General features: G+C 25.7%; 2 protein-coding genes across 2 annotated transcripts; both read right to left on the bottom strand.

Annotated features, from left to right (window-relative positions):
- Window positions 1–1,238: 1,238 nt before the first annotated feature.
- Window positions 1,239–10,738, bottom strand: LOC118450635 (odorant receptor 47a-like). Its single transcript, XM_085664148.1, has 8 exons — window positions 10,700–10,738; window positions 7,948–8,395; window positions 6,061–6,346; window positions 5,390–5,489; window positions 4,198–4,308; window positions 3,964–4,119; window positions 3,689–3,825; window positions 1,239–1,342 (listed from the first exon to the last, which is right to left on the bottom strand). Exons 1-7 carry the CDS (start codon window positions 10,718–10,720, stop codon window positions 3,775–3,777), a joined length of 1,173 nt encoding a protein of 390 aa, XP_085520274.1. The 5' UTR covers window positions 10,721–10,738; the 3' UTR covers window positions 1,239–1,342; window positions 3,689–3,774.
- A 2,109-nt stretch (window positions 10,739–12,847) lies between these two features.
- LOC118450636 (odorant receptor 4-like) lies at window positions 12,848–20,500 on the bottom strand. The gene is made up of 7 exons (XM_035886505.2): window positions 20,462–20,500; window positions 18,736–19,183; window positions 16,857–17,142; window positions 14,533–14,632; window positions 13,342–13,452; window positions 13,108–13,263; window positions 12,848–13,018 (listed from the first exon to the last, which is right to left on the bottom strand). The coding sequence occupies exons 1-7, from the start codon at window positions 20,480–20,482 to the stop codon at window positions 12,968–12,970; spliced, it is 1,173 nt and encodes a 390-aa protein (XP_035742398.1). The 5' UTR covers window positions 20,483–20,500; the 3' UTR covers window positions 12,848–12,967.
- Window positions 20,501–21,200: the final 700 nt, after the last annotated feature.

Raw genomic sequence — 21,200 nt, 5'->3', positions numbered from 1 at the left:
GTAGACGTTTGCAAATTTTTATGTTTAAATAATTAATAGAATATTAATTTTTTTTTATAAATTTTGCAGGTAGTGAATGGTGTACTTATTCTTACAAACAAAGTTTGGCGAATGGGATCGTCCAATAATTAATCTTGAATATTCGACATTCCAAATGCAATTAATATCTTTATAATAATTCTGAACAAATAACTGACAATAAATGCATACAACTGCAGAATTTAGGATAAATATAGACGATATTTACATAATATCTGTGATTGATTAGAAGGTTCGTTTTCATGTAAGTAAAAAAAACGTTTTTGTCAATAATAATTCTGTTGTTGCATGTAAATTATTGAAAAACGATAATAAGAAAAAAAAAATTAATTGGACTCAAATGTGTTTTTAATTTCGAAGAAATTGATTAATTAATACTTGGATATTCGTATGGATGATAATAATAATAATTATTCTTTGAATAGATATACATAATAGATATACATATATAGATGCCATATTTTTTAGAATAACATAGCTACATGCGTATTTATTTCAATATCTCTAAAAAATTTTATTTTATTATTAATATTATTATTATTATTATTATTATTATTATTATTATTACTTTATCACATGTACATTTGGAAATCAAGAGAATCGAAAATAATTAGTCGTATTTTTTTACAAAATATGATAACTGGTATACCTAGTATAATTCTCTTACATTTGACAAAAATTATGTTGATGAAAAAAGAAACTGAGAGTTTTGAATGATCGTCTTAAAATTATATTTACATTTATATTCCATAAATTAATATAAATCAATGATGCGTAGACAAATTTTTTGTAATGATTATTTGCAATATCGATAAATATCCCATAGAAGAATTCAAAATCTGCAAATATTAAGACAAAGAAAATAATAATAATAATAGTACAATAAAATAATCATTGCATTGTAATAGCAAGTGACATAATTAAAAAATTGAAGAAATAATTTGAAACATACTTACGTCTGTAAAGATGGTCAAGGACAAGACGGCAAATTTGCCAGACGTTAAACATTGCGGTCTTTTTGTTCGTATCAAACAAATAAGAAAAAATTTGGAATCCTTTGCCGGTAAGTTATACCATTCGTAATTGTAAATGGCGTTAGCAAAATTGTTACTCTAATCGGACTAAAACGAATGACATTAATCAGATAATTGATATTTAAATGATTCAAGAAATTATTGATTGTTTTATTTACTTCCTGAATAAAACATTCACCGATGAAACAGTAAGCGAAAAGTGTATTTATCACGCAAGAAAAGTATAAAACAAACATTAACGATGTTAAAATATCCTCCGTTTCTTGACCCTAAAAGCAAAAAAAAAAATAAAGTATCGATTAGATATTATCAAATAAATTAATAAGGACGTACATGACATTTTTTGGATAAAAAAAAAAATCAATTTGTTTCTTACATTTTTTGAATGCAGATCATTACGAAGAATATACATAAAAAATGGCGGAGTTATAGCGATAATAGAAACAATTTGATTGTATTGTTTAATGATCTCAAATCGATCAACAGTATCATTTCCAGGACATTTCATTCCCTTTTGCAATCGTCTTTTATTTTAAAATAATTCCGTAGCAATAATATGTACACGAGTATATGTAAAGTTTGCTAGTATTGGTAAAAAAACTGATAACAATTGCCATAGACAAATAATGTAACGTCGAGCATAAAGATTCATTTTCAATAAATTAACGATTAATGTCGATCCGTCGATAAAAATAGATACAACGAGAACTCATTCGATAAATATTTCATCATTACAGTTTCACAAATGAAGATTCTGTACATCATTACTATCTACGCGATCCAGGATTATGGCGCAGTTTGGTAGCAAGCAAATGCTAAAGATTGGATAAGACACTTTTGATCATGAATATAAAGTTTTACCAAAAAACATTTGGAAGAAATTAAAGGAAATTCAATGAAGATCTAAGTGAGGATATTTTGTTGCTACGTCGACTTTGCGAAATTACGGAAAATACGAATGACAGTTTTAATCACCTTGCGCGCGGTACTTTGGATCATTAAATTATCAACAACAGATCCAAGGACAGGAATCCCATTGAACATCGCTACTTTATCTTTTTAATCAAAGAATATCATCGATCTTCAAAGTAATCCAATTGTTTGTTATGGAAATTGATTGGCTCGTTCATACTTTTTTTTTTTTTTCTAAGTAACATTTGTTTCCACTGGTCCTTTCATTTTTTGTAAAGAATTTCTTTTTTAACAAATTTTTCTAACGTTCCTTTCAATTTTGTATACTTCATTGATTGTCATTATTTATTAGTTTATTCAAATTTATTAGTTTATTCAAATTTAATTTCATTTGTAAAATATTATTTGAAATCATTGTACACTTTGATGTTCAAATATTCAAAATGTACATGGAATGAAAAGTTCTAGCATTATTGTGTGTGTGTGTGTGTGTGTATGAGGTAAGTTGATTGATGGTCGAACAAAAGTATGATAGTTAATGAAGTAGATAACAAAGCAACTAAGTGGACAAAATAACGAATAGGACAAAGAGCGTTAGGAATTACCGAATGCATATGCACGAATGTGAATGGGAATGAAAAATGCTATAGGGTAAACGTGAAAATAATGAACGGAGGATAGTCTTAATTAGGTCAAACGAAGAGTAACGAAAAAAGATCCTAAGTGTACCAAGCGCAGAATAAATGATGATCATGAGTAGAATAACCTAGAAGTAAAGAGTTGTATTATTGTAATACATTCATTAATAAAAACCTTATTAATTAAGAATAACTGATCGGAGTTTCGCTAATTTGTATCTTCCAGATAGGATTAAGAAAAATATTCTATATATATATATATAAACTCTATAAATTGTGTTGACAGTGAATGCAGTATTTATCATTCTTACAAACAGTTAGGTGATCGAGATTATTCAATAATCGATCCTAAATATTGACTATTCAAATGAAATTAATATTTGTATAATAATTTGAAATAGATTATAGGCAATAAATGCATATAATTGCAGTATCCAGATAAATATAGACGATATTTATATACTATCTGTGATTGATCAAGAAACTTCGTTCGGTTTTCATGTATGTAAAAAAAAAAAAAATGATCGTTTCGGCCAATAACAATTTTGTTGTCGTATACATTTGGAATTTATTGACGAACAATAATAATGGTAAAAAAAAAATAACAAATCTAACTCAAATGTGTTTTTAATTAAAAAAAAAAAATTGATTAATCATACTTGAATATTCGTATGAATAATAATAATAATTTTTCTTTGAATAGACACGTATTGACTTCATACTCTTATGTAGAAATATTTTTTAATAGAATAAAAATTAATAAAAGTAATTTAATAAAATTACATGGCTACACACGTATTTATTTCAATTTTTCTAACCAATTTTTTTTTTTTTACTATTATTATTATTATTATTATTATCATTATTATTACTTTATCACATGTACGTTTGAATCAGAAATAATCGGTCAAATTTTTGAAGAAAAATATCAACTGGCACAGTTCTCTTACATTTGATAATAAATATTTATCATGAAGAAAGGAACTGAAAGTTTTGATCGATCGTATTAAAATTGTCTTTAGATATTCAATAACGCTAATATAAGTGAACGATGTATAGGCAAACCATTTGTTTTCCTTCGAAGGAAGATGAATTAGGAAAAAAGAAAAAGAATTTGTTACTACGTAATCCATTTCACTTTAATCCCTTTTTCACAAGAATGTTCGCATTACCGATAAATATCCCATTGAAGTTTTGACGATCTACAAATATTAAGAGAAAAATAATAATAATAATAATAATAATAATAATAATAATAATAATAATGTAATAACGATTCTATTGTCATCCCTTAAGGATATAATTTAAAAATAGAAAAAATTTATTCGAAATGTACTTACGTCCGTGAAGACGGTCAAGGACAGGATGGCAAATTTGCCAGATGTTAAGAATTGCGGCTTCTTCGTTCTTATCATACAAATAAGAAAAAATTTCGAGTCCGTTGCAGGTAAGTCGTACCATTCGTAATTATAAATGGCGTTACCAAAATTGGTACTCTAATCGAATAAAACAAATGAAATTAATCGATTAATTATTATTTTAATTATAATAGAAATTATTGACAATTTATATACTTCCTGAATGAAACATTCGCCGATGAAGCAATAAATAAAAAGTGTACTTGTCACGGAAAATATGTATACAACGAATAGGAACGATGTTACATTGTCATTCGTTTCTGGACTCTAAATGAGAAAAAAAAGAAAGAAATCGATTAGGTATTATTATATAAATTAAGGATGTACATGATATTTTTTTTTGATAATAAAAGAAATCAATTTGTATTCTATATTTTTTGAATGTAAATATTTATGAAAGATATCGATAAAAAAAAATGGCGAAATTATAGTGACAATAACAATAGAATTGTATTGTTCGATCCACTCAAATTGAACAACAGTATCATTTTCCGAATATTATCATTCTCATTTTCCAATCATTTTTTTTTATTTTATCACAATTTCGCAAGAGTTAATGTTAGTACGAGATAAAAAAAAAATTGATAATTATGGCCGTGTAAAAAGAATGTAAAATAAAACATAAAAACTAATTCACGATAAAGTAATAAGGATTTCACAACGTAGATACGACGACAACGCATTAAATGATTACGTTTTTTTTCATGACAGTAGCCTTGAAAATTTTAAAATCTATATGATAAGTTTCGTGGATAGTACACAACTAAGAGATTTTCAAAAATTTCGATCATTATCTGTATGATATGTAAGACTTGTTATCGACTTGATTTTTTTGAGAAATACTTCCGTTTTTTTTTTTTTTTTGAACAAAAAAGAAAGTATGATTTTTCTCAAAAAATATTAAAAGATGAATGTAAATGTCCGCCATGTTGTATTAACGCATAAGTTTAAACATTTGATTCGATGAAAACTTATTTATCTTTTCTATTTTAAGAATGAATTAAATATGAATTATTTCCTTTCATTTGAAAAATTGTTTATGAAACATGTCGTAAGTGACGAATTTTTGATCTATATCATTTGTCTCATGTCTGTTTCTCCGCCATTTTTTCTCTACATTTCATAATACAAATTAACAAGTTAATGTTAAAAGTAAATCTTGTCAGACAAAAGAAAATTTATTCTAATTAATAACGCATATTTAGTAAAAAAAAAAAAAAAAAGAAAAAAAAAACGTAGTAAGAAAAATTGTAAAATAACGTTTATTTTTTCTTGCCATTAAATTATGTACATCCTTAAAATGATTTAAAAAAAAATAGAAAAAGATATTATTCTCTATTATATCTACCGTCATCAGGAAGTAACCGGAAATGCAGATATGAATGGTGGTACCCAAAAGTTGTTGCATAATCACGAAGTTAAAATTATCTTCCAATCCTTCCGAAAATCTGAAATATTTCAAGTAAATGTTAAAAATGAAATATTACTACTATGTTCACCATTATTGTTTGTTTTTCAAATTAAAAAGAAAATATATATATATATATATATATATGACGAAATATATATTTTGTTATACAAAAAACAAATTTTACTTCGTTTATTTTTGATAAATTCTACGTCTTGTAGCTAATTGAAATTAACAGAAAAATAATCAAATAATAAATATGAAAATAATGAATATAATTAATTAATAATATTAATTAAATTAATTAATAAATTAACCAAATAGAATATAATGAATAATTAATTAGATAGGAAATAAAAAGTAATAAATAATAATATTGTAAATAAATAACGAAAGAACTAAATTGTTGATTCAAGAGATGCATGAAAACAATCGATTATTTATTAAATAATAAACAATAACTTTACGTAAAATTCAATTTTTAATAATATATATGTACACATATACGTGTATTTGTGTATTTATAAATAAATGAAAGAAATTAATTAATAAACTTTAACAAAAACAATTTCATTGTTTACATATATATATATATATATATATATATATACCTTATCAATCGATAATGTCGTAGTACAAGTCCCTTCATACCTTCATGATAATTTTTAGAATTATTCAATACTGTCCTCACCTTATAGGACAATATGGAGAACTGTGCAATTACTTGAATGGACAAATTGACGAACATGCAATCAAATCCTACGTAACCTAATACGACACAAGGTACGAATAATATTTGATAAGCACAAATCAAAGTGTAAATCCTGATGTCACTTAAATCGATGATTTGTAATGTTTTGTACGGCAACTGATAACTCGTGTAATTGTTTTGCTTTGCTGAAAAGTAGAAAAAGAGAAAAAGAAAGAAAATAATTTTCTTAAGAAAAAGAATTACGAAAATATAGAAGAACAAAAAAAAAATTGGATTAAATGATTAAAACAAATATTCCAATATATTCATATGGAATTAATGTCCGATACAATGGTACACCATATTATTCGTGTAATATTATAGAGTACCCATAAATAATTAATTAATTCAAAGTTTGACACACACTTTGATTCAATTTTTTTTTTTTTTTTTTTTTAATTATTTTCTAATCATATATGCATTTGCCATCTATTTTGCAAATTTTTAAATACTCTAGTATGAAAATGTGCACGGAATGATGAAAAATATGATTCGAGGTGAACCTGAAAACTACTGACATTTCGATACATTTTATTTCTTATGAAATATTTCACAGATTTAAACAAATAGTAATTCATTGAGATAATATCGAATGAATACGTCGATCTCGACAGAACTTCTTAATAAAGTTGATTTATTATTTTCTTGGGTAGTTTTTGATCCAAAGACTCTGCCATTATCATGTTGCGATATGACGTGTATATTGTTGACCAGTGCCAGCTATTTTTTCAACAATTTGTTATGTAACCGTTCCAATTGTTGACAATAATTATCAACGGCAATTGATTAAGACAATTCAAAATGAAATATGCCGATGAGGTATCTTCAAGAGCACAATAGCACTTCTTTCAACGTAAGATGTCAGTACAGCTGATTGGTTCTCGGTGAAAGTCATTGATTGGTATAGTTTCATGTTTCTATATAGAACTCATTTCTCACCGACGATAATGATTATGTTAAAAAATTAATCACCTTGTTGACTGGCCAATAACTATGTGCAATTTCTTTTTCGCTTATCTTCTTTCATAATCGACAATTGATGCGGAATACAAATACCTTGATAAGATTCCTTTTCAATTTCATGAAGATGTTTTTGAATTGTCGTAAAGAAGCCCAGAAAATCTCAGCTGTTTCTCACACTGTCAATCTTGGATTCGTCTCAAGCAATTCGATAATAATTTTTCGAACATAATTATTGAATTCCGCAGGTCGTCTACTTTGATCATAATCGAATCAAGTCTAAATGATGATTGATCATATTATATGAACGATGGAATTTATTGTCCAACGTTGGCACTTATTTTCCTTTGAAATTTATCCATGGATAATCACAAGTTTGTTGTTGCTTTAATTGTTAATGATTGCGTTAAATTCCGAGAGAAAATGAAACAACATGCAATGACGTATATATTCTTTTGAACATTGGGAGAATTTTTTTTTTTTCTTTTTAAATTAATTTACTCGTGAAAAATATTAAAAATGATTGGCTTAATAATTGCATGATCGTGCGTGTCTATATGGAATATGTGTCTATGTGCGTGTGCATTTACATCTGATAATTCAATAATAAATAAATAAATAAATACATAAATAAATAAATAAATGAATCAAACAAAATCGTCGCATGGCACACGACGGAAAATCTATAAAGGTATTAATATAAAATATTTGAGATATAATGTCTTATATAAAAAAAAAAAAGAGAAAAAAAGAGAAGAAGAAAAAAAAAAGAAAAATTATAAATTACCCATTTGAATTCCATCGGCAAGTCGAGTAATATAATATAATGTATCGGATAGTGTCATTGAACATGCCGATATTACAATAAATCGTGGGGGTAATTTAGTATAATGTAAGAATGTCAATTTCTCCTCTTTAGTTTCATATTTTTCATTGAGCGAATACTCTTTAATATCCATGAACAATTTACGCAATGCCTCTCTGTTCATTCGAGCAATTGTTATTTTCGTTAATGTCATCGTTATTAGCATATTTTCTGCTATGTTTGGTACAACGTTTTCCATTGTTTTCGGAGCCAAAAACAAATGTGCGAATGTTAGAAGACAATGAAGGGAAAGATATGTAAAGAAGAAGAGAAACAGTGGAACGTAATTTTTCAATGGCCATACTCCCATGCATTTTAAAAGTTTTGCACTCCAGCTGAATGATTTATGAACGTTTGCAATTCCTATTTCCTGTAATAAAAATATCAAATTGTTTTATTTGCTAAATTTGTTTTAGATTAATTAATTTATTATGAATGTAAATATATTTTATAACTATTGATATATATATATATATTATATATCGATCTATTAATATATTGATATTGTTTTTATATTTGTTTCTGTAATAAAAATATCCAGCTGTTTTATTAGCTAAATTGGTTTTAGATTAATTAATTTATTATGAATCTAAATATATTTTATTTCAATTGATATATATATATATATTATACATTGATATATTAATATATTAATATTGTATCTATATTTGTTCCTGTATTAAAAACATTGAATTGTTTTGTTTGCTAAATTGGTGTCAGATTAATTAATTTATTATGAATCTAAATATATTTTATTTCAATTGATATATATATATATATATTATACATTGATATATTAATATATTAATATTGTATCTGTATATTAATATATTAATATTGTTCCTGTATTAAAAACATTGAATTATTTTGTTTGCTAAATTGGTTTTAGATTAATTAATTTATTATGAATCTAAATATATTTTATTTCAATTGATATATATATATATTATATATTGATATATTAATATATTAATATTGTTTCTATATTTGTTTCTGTAATAAAAATATTGAATTGTTTTATTTGCTAAATTGGTTTTAGCTTAATTAATTTATTATGAATCTAAATATATTTTATTTCAATTGATATAATTACATATATATATATATATATATATATATATATATATTAATATATTAATATTGTTTTTATACTTGTTCAAAATTATATATATTTGTTTAAAGTTAATATTATTATATATGTGAATATACAAATTATTATTATAAATTTAAGTATTAATATGTTGGCATAAATATTAATTTAGGATAAATTCAATGTGACTGTATATAATCTCAATTTTTTGAACATAATTAAATTATTAAAAAAAGAAAAGAAAATGAAAATATCATATATATTCATATATTCTGTTATTGAATACATTTAAATATATATGGATTTTATTAGAAATATATAATCGATTCTTTACTGCTATAAAATATTTAAATAGAATTTTTTTTAATACTCAAGACATTTTTTTAATATTATGTATTTAATAATATTTAAATATTAAGAAAAAAAAGTTATTGATATTTATAGTATTCATTTATTATTATATTCATGGATTTGTGTTTTTACATTATAACGGGTGTCTAAATTAAACATTAGTAATTTTTTATTTCGTTAATACGACATATTTCAGAAAAATAGTTCACGTAAGAATTTGTCTGATAATAAACACGACGTATTATTCCATTTTTTTTTTTTTATACTTATCAAATGATCTTGAAGTTCATTCAAGCTTACCTTCATTTTTTCTAAATATGTGTCAAAATTTTTAAAATTGTTAACTTATTATTATCAAACAGAAAAGATAAAATAAAACTAGTCAATTTCGTATGAAATTTTTTTTTTTAATCGAATATCAAAGTTGACCTTGTGGTGCCGTTAAATCTTTCGACAAAATAAAAGTAATAAATAAATCAATATTTTCCCCAGTGAAAATCAGATAAGACTTGTTAGAAAAGCATTTTTCAAAAATGCCACATTTCCGAGATAAAGAATTGTTCCGTTTAAAATTTCCTACGACGATATTCAAATTCATTTCATTCGTTGAAAAAATTAAAAATTTGTTTTAAATATTAAATTCCTATTGGTTCATAATTTTTCACTATATTCACTTGCGTAAATTACTATAAAAATTTATTTCGTTTAAAACTATCATTCGTAATATCAAATGATTCTTTACGATCAAAAATCAAACGTCAAAGACACGGACAAAGCGACGATATTTATTGTAAAATAAAAAAAAAAAAAAAAAAGAAAAAAGAAGAAAACAAAAAAAACCTCAGAAAAACATTATAGAATTCTTAACGAAGTATAATAACGTAAACAATAAACAAACTAATAATATCTGTCCATTTATAAATGATTATCCAGAACTACAAAAAAAAAAAATATATATATATACATGTATACATAAGAAATGAGAATATATTAGCAAATAAAATTTCAAAAAGAAAGTTCAATTTTCAATTGAGATAAACGTTGAACACATAGATCGATGGAAAATCATTTCCTATCATTACATAGGATATCCACGGCACTTATTGGCGTCGTATATACGATTGCCGTATATTCGACATGAGACTCGTTTTACGGTTAGAAAAAAAAAGAGAGAGAGAGAGAAAAAAAGAAACAAAAAATAAAAACAAAACCAAACCATGCTCTTTATCTTACTTCGATGCTTTCCTTTTCCATTTTATCTCTTCGAAGGTTCACGACAGACTGACGGCAAAATGGTCGAGCGTCCTCCCTGGTAAACTCTGTTTGAAAAGTTGTTATACGCATCTAAAGGGTTGCTTAAATAGTTAATCTGAAGTCGACGGAAAAAAATATTGAGAAACAATTCGTCCCTAACCCTTTTCTAACGAGGAATTAAACAGTTACTTTGTTACGATGATCGATTACGTTAGTTAGTGATGGTAGAGAAATAGGTGTGTGCATAAAAAATGTACTCCCATCGTTTCAACTCGTAGGATATCCCATTGTTACTACAACCCTCATGTAAAAGTTGCTATAATTCAGTTTCATTTATCTCTCATTGAAATTTTTCCTTTTTCTCTTTTTCTTTTCCTTTTTTTTTTTCTTTCTTTTTTTTTCTTTCCTTCTATGTACTTCTATTTTTTCTTTTTTAGGAAGAGGGTGATCATATATGTACAGGAAAAAAGTAATATCTCTCACCCCAAGGATATATTCACCTTTCTTCGCTTGGCCATAGTTCAAAGTTTATCTGTTTATCGGTAATGTAAAAATGTTTCCATTATCTATCACTATTCTTTTGATCGTTCTTCGGTTCTATTGTTGCTTTCAGTTCTACGCGATACGACGAACGAAGAACATTTGCCTGGTTGGCTGAATTTTTATGGTGGTGGCTTAAATGCAAAAAAAGTTTTCTTTTCATTGAAGTAAATATTCGTAAGTACGCGGTTGAATTAAATGTCTTTACAATTACTCGTTACTATAGAGTGTTTAACGTTTGAGTAATACTGAGTACTGTACTTAAGGAAGTATTCGACTTTTAGACAAAGATTGATACTATTGTTTTATTCTTAATCATTCATTGTTTTACACAACATTTCTTTTTTCTTATTTTTAAATTATTATTATTTATTGAAATTCCCCTAATCTCCATTTTTTTTCTGACATTATACTTACATTATTTTCTTGACACTAATTATATTTCTTTACGTATCATTTGTTTCGTATGAGTGTTGTTTCTTTTTCAATTTTTCTTTCTTTTTTCTTTTTACATCATTAATTGTTTGATTGATTATATTGTTTTTTTACGCAATCTTTGGTTTTTTTTTTTCATTTATCGACATGGAAATGGTTTTGTTTATACGTTTTTCTGAGTAACTTTTGTCTTCACTTATTCTTTCATTTTTCTAACGAAATATTGTATTTCGTTGGCTGTTGTATATTTAGTAATTTATTTGATCTTTAGTTTATGTAATATATAATATATACGTTTGTACATTTTGATGTTAAAATAATTAAAATATATTAACTCGATGAATTTGTTGATAGTGAATGGAACACTTATCATTTTTACTATCAATTAACCAAAACAAGACTGTCCAATAATCGATCATATATATTGACTATTCAAATACAATTAATATTTCTATAATAATTTTAAACAGTTCGCAATAAATGCATACAACTGCACTATGGATAAATATAAACGATATTTACATAATATCTGTGGTTGATCATAAAGTTTCGTTTGGTTTTCATGTAAGTAAACAAAAAAAAAAATGGATCGTTTTTGTCAACGCCAATTTTTTTGTCACATATATACTTAATTTATTTACAAGCAAGAATAAGATAAAAAAAGAATAATAAATTGTACTCAAATGTATTTTTAATCTTGAAAAGATTGATTAATTATAATTGGACGTTCGTATGAACAATAATAATTTTTCTTCGAACGAACATAAATCGAGAGCAATGCTCTTATGTAAAATAATGTTTAGAATTACATAGCTACATACGTATTTATCTGAATTTTTCTAACAAAATCTTTATTATTATTATTATTATTATTATTATTATTATTATTATTATTATTATTATTATTATTATTATTATTATTATTATTATTATTATTATTACATTACCACATATACACATGGAAACTAATAAAATCGGAAATAATTGGCTATAAATTAAAAAAAAAAAAATATGGATCAACTGATGTAACAGACAAAGTTTTCTTACATTCGATATTAATTTCATTAATGAAGAAAAAAAATGATAGTTTTGATCAATCGTCTTAAAATTGTATTTATATATTTTAACACTAATACAAGTCAACGATGTATAAATAAACCATTTGTCTTCCTACGAAGGGAGATGAATTAAGAAAAAAAAAGAAAAAGAAAAAAAACGAAAAAAGAAAAAATAGATTTTGTTACTACGTAATCCATTTCACTTTAGTCCTTTTCACAAAAATGTTCGTAATACCGATAAATATCCCATCGAAGTTTTGACGATCTGCAAATATTAAAAAGAAAAAGAAAAAAAAAACAAAAAATCATAATAATAATGAATTAATAATTGTATTATTACATCAAATTACTTACATCCGTGAAGACGGTCAAGGACAAGATGGCAAATTTGCCAGACGTTAAAAATTGCGGCTTTTTCGTTCTTATCATACAAATAAGAAAAAATTTCGATTCGGTTACCGGTAAATTATACCAATCGTAATTATAAATGGCATTACCAAAATTTGTACTCTAATTGAATCAAAAATTTTAATTAATCTGGTAATAGATATTCCAATTGTATAAAAAAATTAGCGACATTTTATATACTTCCTGAATAAAGCATTCGCCGATGAAACAGTAAATAAAAAGTGTAGTTATCACGGAAAAAACGTACACAACGAATAAGAACGATGTCAAATTATCCTTCGTTTCTTGACCCTAAAAGTGAAAAAAAAAGAAAGGTATCGATTAGGTATTATTATATAAATTAAGGATGTACATGATATTTTTTTTGATAATAAAAGAGATCAATTTGTATTCTATATTTTTTGAATGTAAATATTTATGAAAGATATCGATAAAAAAAAATGGCGAAATTATAGTGACAATAGAATTGTATTGTTCGATCCACTCAAATTGAACAACAGTATCATTTTCCGAATATTATCATTCTCATTTTCCAATCATTTTTTTTTATTTTATCACAATTTTGCAAGAGTTAATGTTAATACGAGATAAAAAAAACATTGATAACTATGGCCGTGTACGAAGAATGTAAAATAAAACATAAAAACTAATTCACGATAAAATAATAAGGATTTCATTGGTAAAGTAAACGTAGATACGACGACAACGCATTAAATGATTACGTTTTTTTTCATGACAGTAGCCTTGAAAATTTTAAAATCTATATGATAAGTTTCGTGGATAGTACACAACTAAGAGATTTTCAAAAATTTCGATCATTATCTGTATGATATGTAAGACTTGTTATCGACTTGATTTTTTTGCGAAATACTTCCGTTTTTTTTTTTTTTTGAACAAAAAAGAAAGTATGATTTTTCTCAAAAAATATTAAAAGATGAATGTAAATGTCCGCCATGTTGTATTAACGCATAAGTTTAAACATTTGATTCGATAAAAATTTATTTAACTTTTCTATTTTAAGAATGAATTAAATATGAATTATTTCCTTTCATTTGAAAAATTGTTTATGAAACATGTCGTAAGTGACGAATTTTTGATCTATATCATTTGTCCATGTCTCTACATTTTTTCTCTACATTTCATAATACAAATTAACAAGTTAATGTTAAAAGTAAATCCTGTCAGACAAAAGAAAATTTATTCTAACTAATCACGCATATTTAGTAAAAAAAAAAAAAAAAAAAAAAACAGAAAAAAAGTAGTAAGAAAAATTGTAAAATAACGTTTGTCTTTTCTTGCCATTGAATTATGTACATCCTTAAAATGATTTAAAAAAAAATAGAAAAAGATATTATTCTCTATTATATCTACCGTCATCAGGAAGTAACCGGAAATACAGAGATGAATGGTGGTACCCATCAGTTGCTGCAGAATCACGAAATTAAAATTATCCTCCAATCTTTCCGATAATCTGAAATAATTCAAGTAAATTAACAATGATATATTAGTACTGTGTTCGCCATTTTTCAATTCATTGTTTATTTTTCAATTGAAAAGAAAAAAAAAAAAGAAAAAAAAAAGATAAAGAAAATAGAAGATTAAATCTATACCGTATTATTAAAAAGACTATATTTATTTTTGATAAATACTACGTCGTTACGTAGCTAATTGTAATTAACAGTAAAATAATCCAAAAATAAAAATAAAAAATAATGAACAAAAATTGATTTAACAAATATTAAGTTGGAAACTATTAAACGGGCATTTTTGTTTAATGATTTATTTTCATTCAACGCCCGTTTCATAGTTTCCAATCTAATAGAATACAATGTATAATTAATTAAATAGAAAATAAAATATAATAAATAACAAAAACGTAAATGAATAACGAAAGAATTAAATGGTTGATTCAAGAGACGCGTAAAAGTAATAATTTATTAACCATATAACGTGCTTTACGAAAAATTCAATTTTTAATAATTTGTTACAAAACCAAAAGTAATATACATACGTTTATGTATGTGTATATGTGTGGGTATAGAATTGAGAATTCCATCATTGATAACTGTGTGTGTGTGTGTAAATGTGTGAGTGTATGTGTATATATAACACAGTCGATCGGAAACATGATTTGTCCTTGAAGAAAAGTGCATGAAAGAGCGATGTAAGAAAGATAGCCGAAAATAATATGATTGTCCTTGAAAAAAAGTGTGTAAAAGAACGGAATAAGAAAAACAGCTGATCGTAAGTATAATCTGTTCTTGAAGAGGTACGTAGTGTAAGAACGATAAGCGACAAAGTACGATCAAGACAATAGGGAATTACGAAGGAAGTGTGAAGGTATTGCTAAGTGCAAAGGAATTATTAGTTATGGTTGCGAGTAGGAATGAAAACGCTATGAGATAAGAAAAGGAACAAACGTCCAGATAGAGATGTATATGTATATATATATATATATACACATGCGAGTGCATGTGTCTGTTCGTAAACATACTAAAGAAATTAATTTATAAATTTATAAATTTATAAATAAAAAATTTATCATAGTTTATTTATATTTGGTTGGAAACTATGAAACAGGCGTTGAATGAAAATAAATAACTAAACAAAAACGCCCGTTTCATAGTTTCCGACTTAACACTTATATATTTGATTGGAAACTATGAAACGGGCATTGAATGAAAATAAATAACTAAACAAAAACGCCCGTTTCATAGTTTCCAATCTAATATATATATATATATATATATATATATATATATATATATATATATATGAGCCGTTTATTTTGAAAGTGGCCTAACTCCATTTATCTTCAAATCGAGATATTTAAGGGTTTGCGTCTCAATGAATTTAAAAATATACGTATAGGATACTAATGAATTATACTACTTAACTATATCTAAGGGTGTTAAATTTATAGTTCCTATTAAAATAGTGGCAATTATTAAATGAATAATATGCGTTTTCTTATCAAGAATGGAGTTAGGCCACTTTTAAAATTAACAATTAGATTCATTATAAAATTTGAAGGTGCCCAAGTCCATTCGACATAATTTAAGATGCTTCAAATTGAAGAAAAACAATACTCAATTTATCTTTACATATCTTTAAAACACTTCGAAAACATAATTTATGCGATTCAAAACATTTTTAAACTACATAACGTACAAAATTACAAACATAAATTTATTACAAAACAATTTACTACTCTTCTAGATTTTGTGTGTGTGAAAGGGATTTGAAGAAATCATGATATTCCGATGGTAAATATCGTAATAGGTCAATTATGTCCTTGAATTTTGCTGTTGTAATTTGTTTGATATTTTTATACAGTGGTGTCATTACAATATTTTCGAACTTTCTTGGTCTACCCCGACTTGGTAATAAATTCAGGACTTTAAAATTTTCATTTTCATTCATTGATTTAAGTATAAATGGAGTTTGGCCACTTTCAAAATAAACGGTTAAATTATTGAACTAACTCTGAAAACTTATGTGTCAAGAATTATCGTATTTGCTCGGAATATAAGCAACCTGAAATCCTTTACTGATAAATAAAATAAAGTTGTACATTTAATTATAGCAACTGGAAAAAATTGACAAATGGAGTTAGGCCATTTTCAAAATAAACGGCTCATATGTGTGTATACATACACTCACAGTTATTTACATATAATGATATGATACATTACCTTATCAATCGATAATGTCGTAATACAAGTTCCCTCATACCATCATGATAACTTTTAGAATTATTCAATACAGTTTTCACCTTATAAGACAATATTGCGAACTGTGCAATTACTTGAATGGACAAATTGACGAACATACAATCAAATCCTACGTAACCTAATACGACACAAGGTATGAATATTACTTGATAAGCACACAACAAAGCGTAAATCCTTCTGTCCCTTAATTCGACGATTTCTAATGTTTTGTACGGCAACTGATAACTCGTGGAATTGTTCAGCTTTGCTGAAAAGTAGAAAAAGAGAAAAAGAAAGAAAATAATTTTTTATGAATAAGAATTACGAAAATATAGAACAAAAAAAAATTGGATTAAATGATTAAAATAAATATTCCAATATATTCATATGGAATTAATGTCCGATACAATGGTACACCATATTATTCGTGTAATATTATGGAGTACCCATAAATAATTAATTAATTCAAAGTTTGACACACACTTTGATTCAATTTTTTTTTTTTTTTTTTTTTAATTATTTTCTAATCAAATGTGCATTTGCCATCTATTTTGCAAATTTTTAAATACTCTAGTATGAAAATGTGCACGCAATGATGAAAAATATGATTCGAGGTGAACCTGAAAACTACTGACATTTCTATACATTTTATTTCTTATGAAATATTCCACAGATTTAAACAAATAGTAATTCATTGAGATAATATCGAATGAATACGTCGATTTCGATAGAACTTCCTAATAAAGTTGATTTATTATTTTCTTGGGTAGTTTTTGATCCAAAGACTCTGCCATTATCATGTTGCGATATGACGTGTATATTGTTGACCAGTGCCAGCTATTTTTTCAACAATTTGTTATGTAACCGTTCCAATTGTTGACAATAATTATCAACGGCAATTGATTAAGACAATTCAAAATGAAATATGCCGATGAGGTATCTTCAAGAGCACAATAGCACTTCTTTCAACGTAAGATGTCGGTACAGCTGATTGGTTCTCGGTGAAAGTCATTGATTGGTATAGTTTCATGTTCCTATATAGAACTCATTTCTCACCGACGATAATGATTATGTTAAAAAATTAATCACCTTGTTGACTGGCCAATAACTATGTGCAATTTCTTTTTCGCTTATCTTCTTTCATAATCGACAATTGATGCGGAATACAAATACCTTGATAAGATTCCTTTTCAATTTCATGAAGATGTTTTTGAATTGTCGTAAAGAAGCCCAGAAAATCTCAGCTGTTTCTCGCACTGTCAATCTTGCATTCGTCTCAAGTATTTCGTTAATAATTTTTTAAAATATCATTATTAAATTTCATAGATTCCTCTATTGCGAACATAATCGAATCAAGTCTAAATGATGATTGATCAAATTGTTTGTACCAACATTAGCATTTATTGACATTTAGAAGTTATCCATTAATTTTTTATTGCTTTAATTTCTAATCATTATATTCCGATAGAAAATTAAGCAATATGTAACAGGACGTATGTATTTTTTTGAACGTAAGGATCACAAAATTAATTTACTTGAATGGAAAATATTAAAAATTAATTGCCGATTATGGCGTGCTCGTGCGTGTATGTATGAATATGTGACTATATGTCTAATTGGCACATCTAATAATTTAATAATAAATAAATAAATATATGAATAAAAAAAATCGTCGGATTGCACATGGTGGCATATCTATAAAGGAATTAATATAAAATATTTAAAATATAATATCATATATAATATATGTATACATATATATATATATATGTATTATATGTATATATATATATATATATATATATATATATATGTATATATATGTATATACATAAAATGAAAAACATAAATTATGAATTACCAATTTGAAGTGCCTCGGCAAGTCGAGTCGAATAATACAATACTTCGACCGTCGTCATTGAAGAGGCAATTATTAGAATAAAATATGGAGGTAATTTAGTATAATTTATGAATGTCAATTTCTCCTCTTTGGTTTCATATTTTTCAGTGAGTGAAAACTCTTCAATTTCCATGAATAATTTACGTAATGCTTCTCTATTAATTCTAGCAATTGTTATTTTCGTTAATGTCATCGTTAGAAGCATATTTTCTGCCATATTCGATACTACGTTCTCCACAGTTTTTGGACCCAAAAATAATTGAGCGAGTGTTAGAGAACAATGAATTGAAAGATATGAGAAGAAGAAGAGAAATAATGGAACGTAGTTCTTCAATGGCCAAACGCCCATGCATTTTAAAAGTTTTGCGCTCCACCTGAATGATCTATGAACGTTAGCAATACCTATTTCCTGTAATAAAAAATCGAATTGATTAATTTGTTAAATTAATTTTTTTAATTATTATTATTAATATTAATATTAATTATATTTATTAATTATTTTATAATTTATATCTAATTACATTTTATTACAATTGATACAATTATTTATATATATATATATATAAATATATATATTTATTCATTTTTATATTTATGTATTTTTTTTTTTTATATTATAACGGATTTTTAAATTAAACATTAGTAATTTTTTATTTCGTTAACACGACATATTTGAGAAAAATAATTGACATAAGATTTGTCTGATAATAAATATGATATATTATTAAATATTTTTTAATAATTATTTATTAAATGATCTTGAAGTCCATTTCTAACTTACCTTCATTTTTTCTAAATACAAGTCAATATTTTTAAAATTGAAAACTTATTATTATGAAAGAAAAAGGATAACAAAATTAATCAATTTCCTATGAAATACTTTTTTTAATCGAGTAGCAAAGTTGACCTTGAGGTATCATTAAACTTTTCCACAAAATAAGAATAACAAATAAATTAATATTTTTCTTGTTGAAATGAAATGAACATTTGTTAAAATAATATTTTTCAAAAATGTCATGTATACGAGATAAAAATTTTTTAATGTATTATTTTGAACACCCGATATATTTTCCATTAGAAATTTTATAATTCGATTATTCGCCGAATGAAATATATAATTATTATACATCATCGGTTCATATTTTTCATTATATTCACGTGCGTATATTAACATAAAAATTTCATTCCTTCGAAACTTTTATTCGTGAAATCAAATAATTCCTTACGATCAAAAAAATCAAACGTCAAAGACAGAAAGCATGACGATACAAATGTAGTATAGAATAAAAAAAAAAAAAAGAAAAAAGAAAAGAAAAAAAATACCAAGCGAAACATCACAGAATTCTCCGCGAAGTATAAGATTGTAAAGAATAAAAAAGTCAATAATATCTATACGCTTATAAATAAAATTGCAATTACAAGAAAAATACACGTATAATAAAGAAATATTTGCAAATAAAATTTCACAAAAATAATTTCCAATTGAGATAAACGTTTGAACACATAGATCGATGGAAAATTATTTCCTATCATTACATAGGATATCCATGGCACTTATCGGCGTCGTATATACGATCGCCGTATATTCGACATGAGACTCGTTTTACGGTTAGAAAAAAAAAGAGAGAGAGAGAGAAAAAAAGAAACAAAAAATAAAAACAAAACCAAACCATGCTCTTTATCTTACTTCGATGCTTTCCTTTTCCATTTTATCTCTTCGAAGGTTCACGACAGACTGACGGCAAAATGGTCGAGCGTCCTCCCTGGTAAACTCCGTTTGAAAAGTTATTATACGCATCTAAAGGGTTGTTTAAATAGTTAATCTGAAGTCGACGGAAAAAAATATTGAGAAACAACTCGTCCCTAACCCTTTTCTAACGAGGAATTAAACAGTTACTTTGTTACGATGATCGATTACGTTAGTTAGTGATGGTAGTGATGGTAGAGGAATAGGTGTGTGCATAAAAAATGTACTCTCATCGTTTCAACTCGTAGGATATCCCATTGTTACCACAACCCTCATGTAAAATTTGCTATAACTTCATTCCATTTATCTCTCAGTGAATTTTTTCTTTCCTTTTTTTTTTTCTTTTTTCTTTCTTCTTTTTCACTTTCTTTTTTTCAGGAAAAAGAGGGTTCATCATAGTTATAGAGAAAAAAAGTAATATCTCACCCTAAGGGTATATTGAACCCTCTTCGCTCGGACATAGTTCGAAGTTCCTCACTTTACCTGTAACATTATATATGTTTCCATCCCCCACCATTTTGCTTCCTTCGATCGTCCTTCCGTTTTCTTGTTACTTTCAGTTCTGCGTGATACGACGAACGAAGAACATTTGCCTGGTTGGCTGAATTTTTATGGTGGTGGCTTAAATGCAAAAAAAGTTTTCTTTTCATTGAAGTAAATATTCGTAAGTACTCGGTTG

Source organism: Vespa mandarinia, chromosome 25 (genome assembly GCF_050613455.1).
Source record: "Vespa mandarinia isolate Hongniang chromosome 25, ASM5061345v1, whole genome shotgun sequence".
NCBI lineage: Eukaryota > Metazoa > Arthropoda > Insecta > Hymenoptera > Vespidae > Vespa > Vespa mandarinia.
This window is presented reverse-complemented; position numbering and strand designations above follow the sequence as displayed.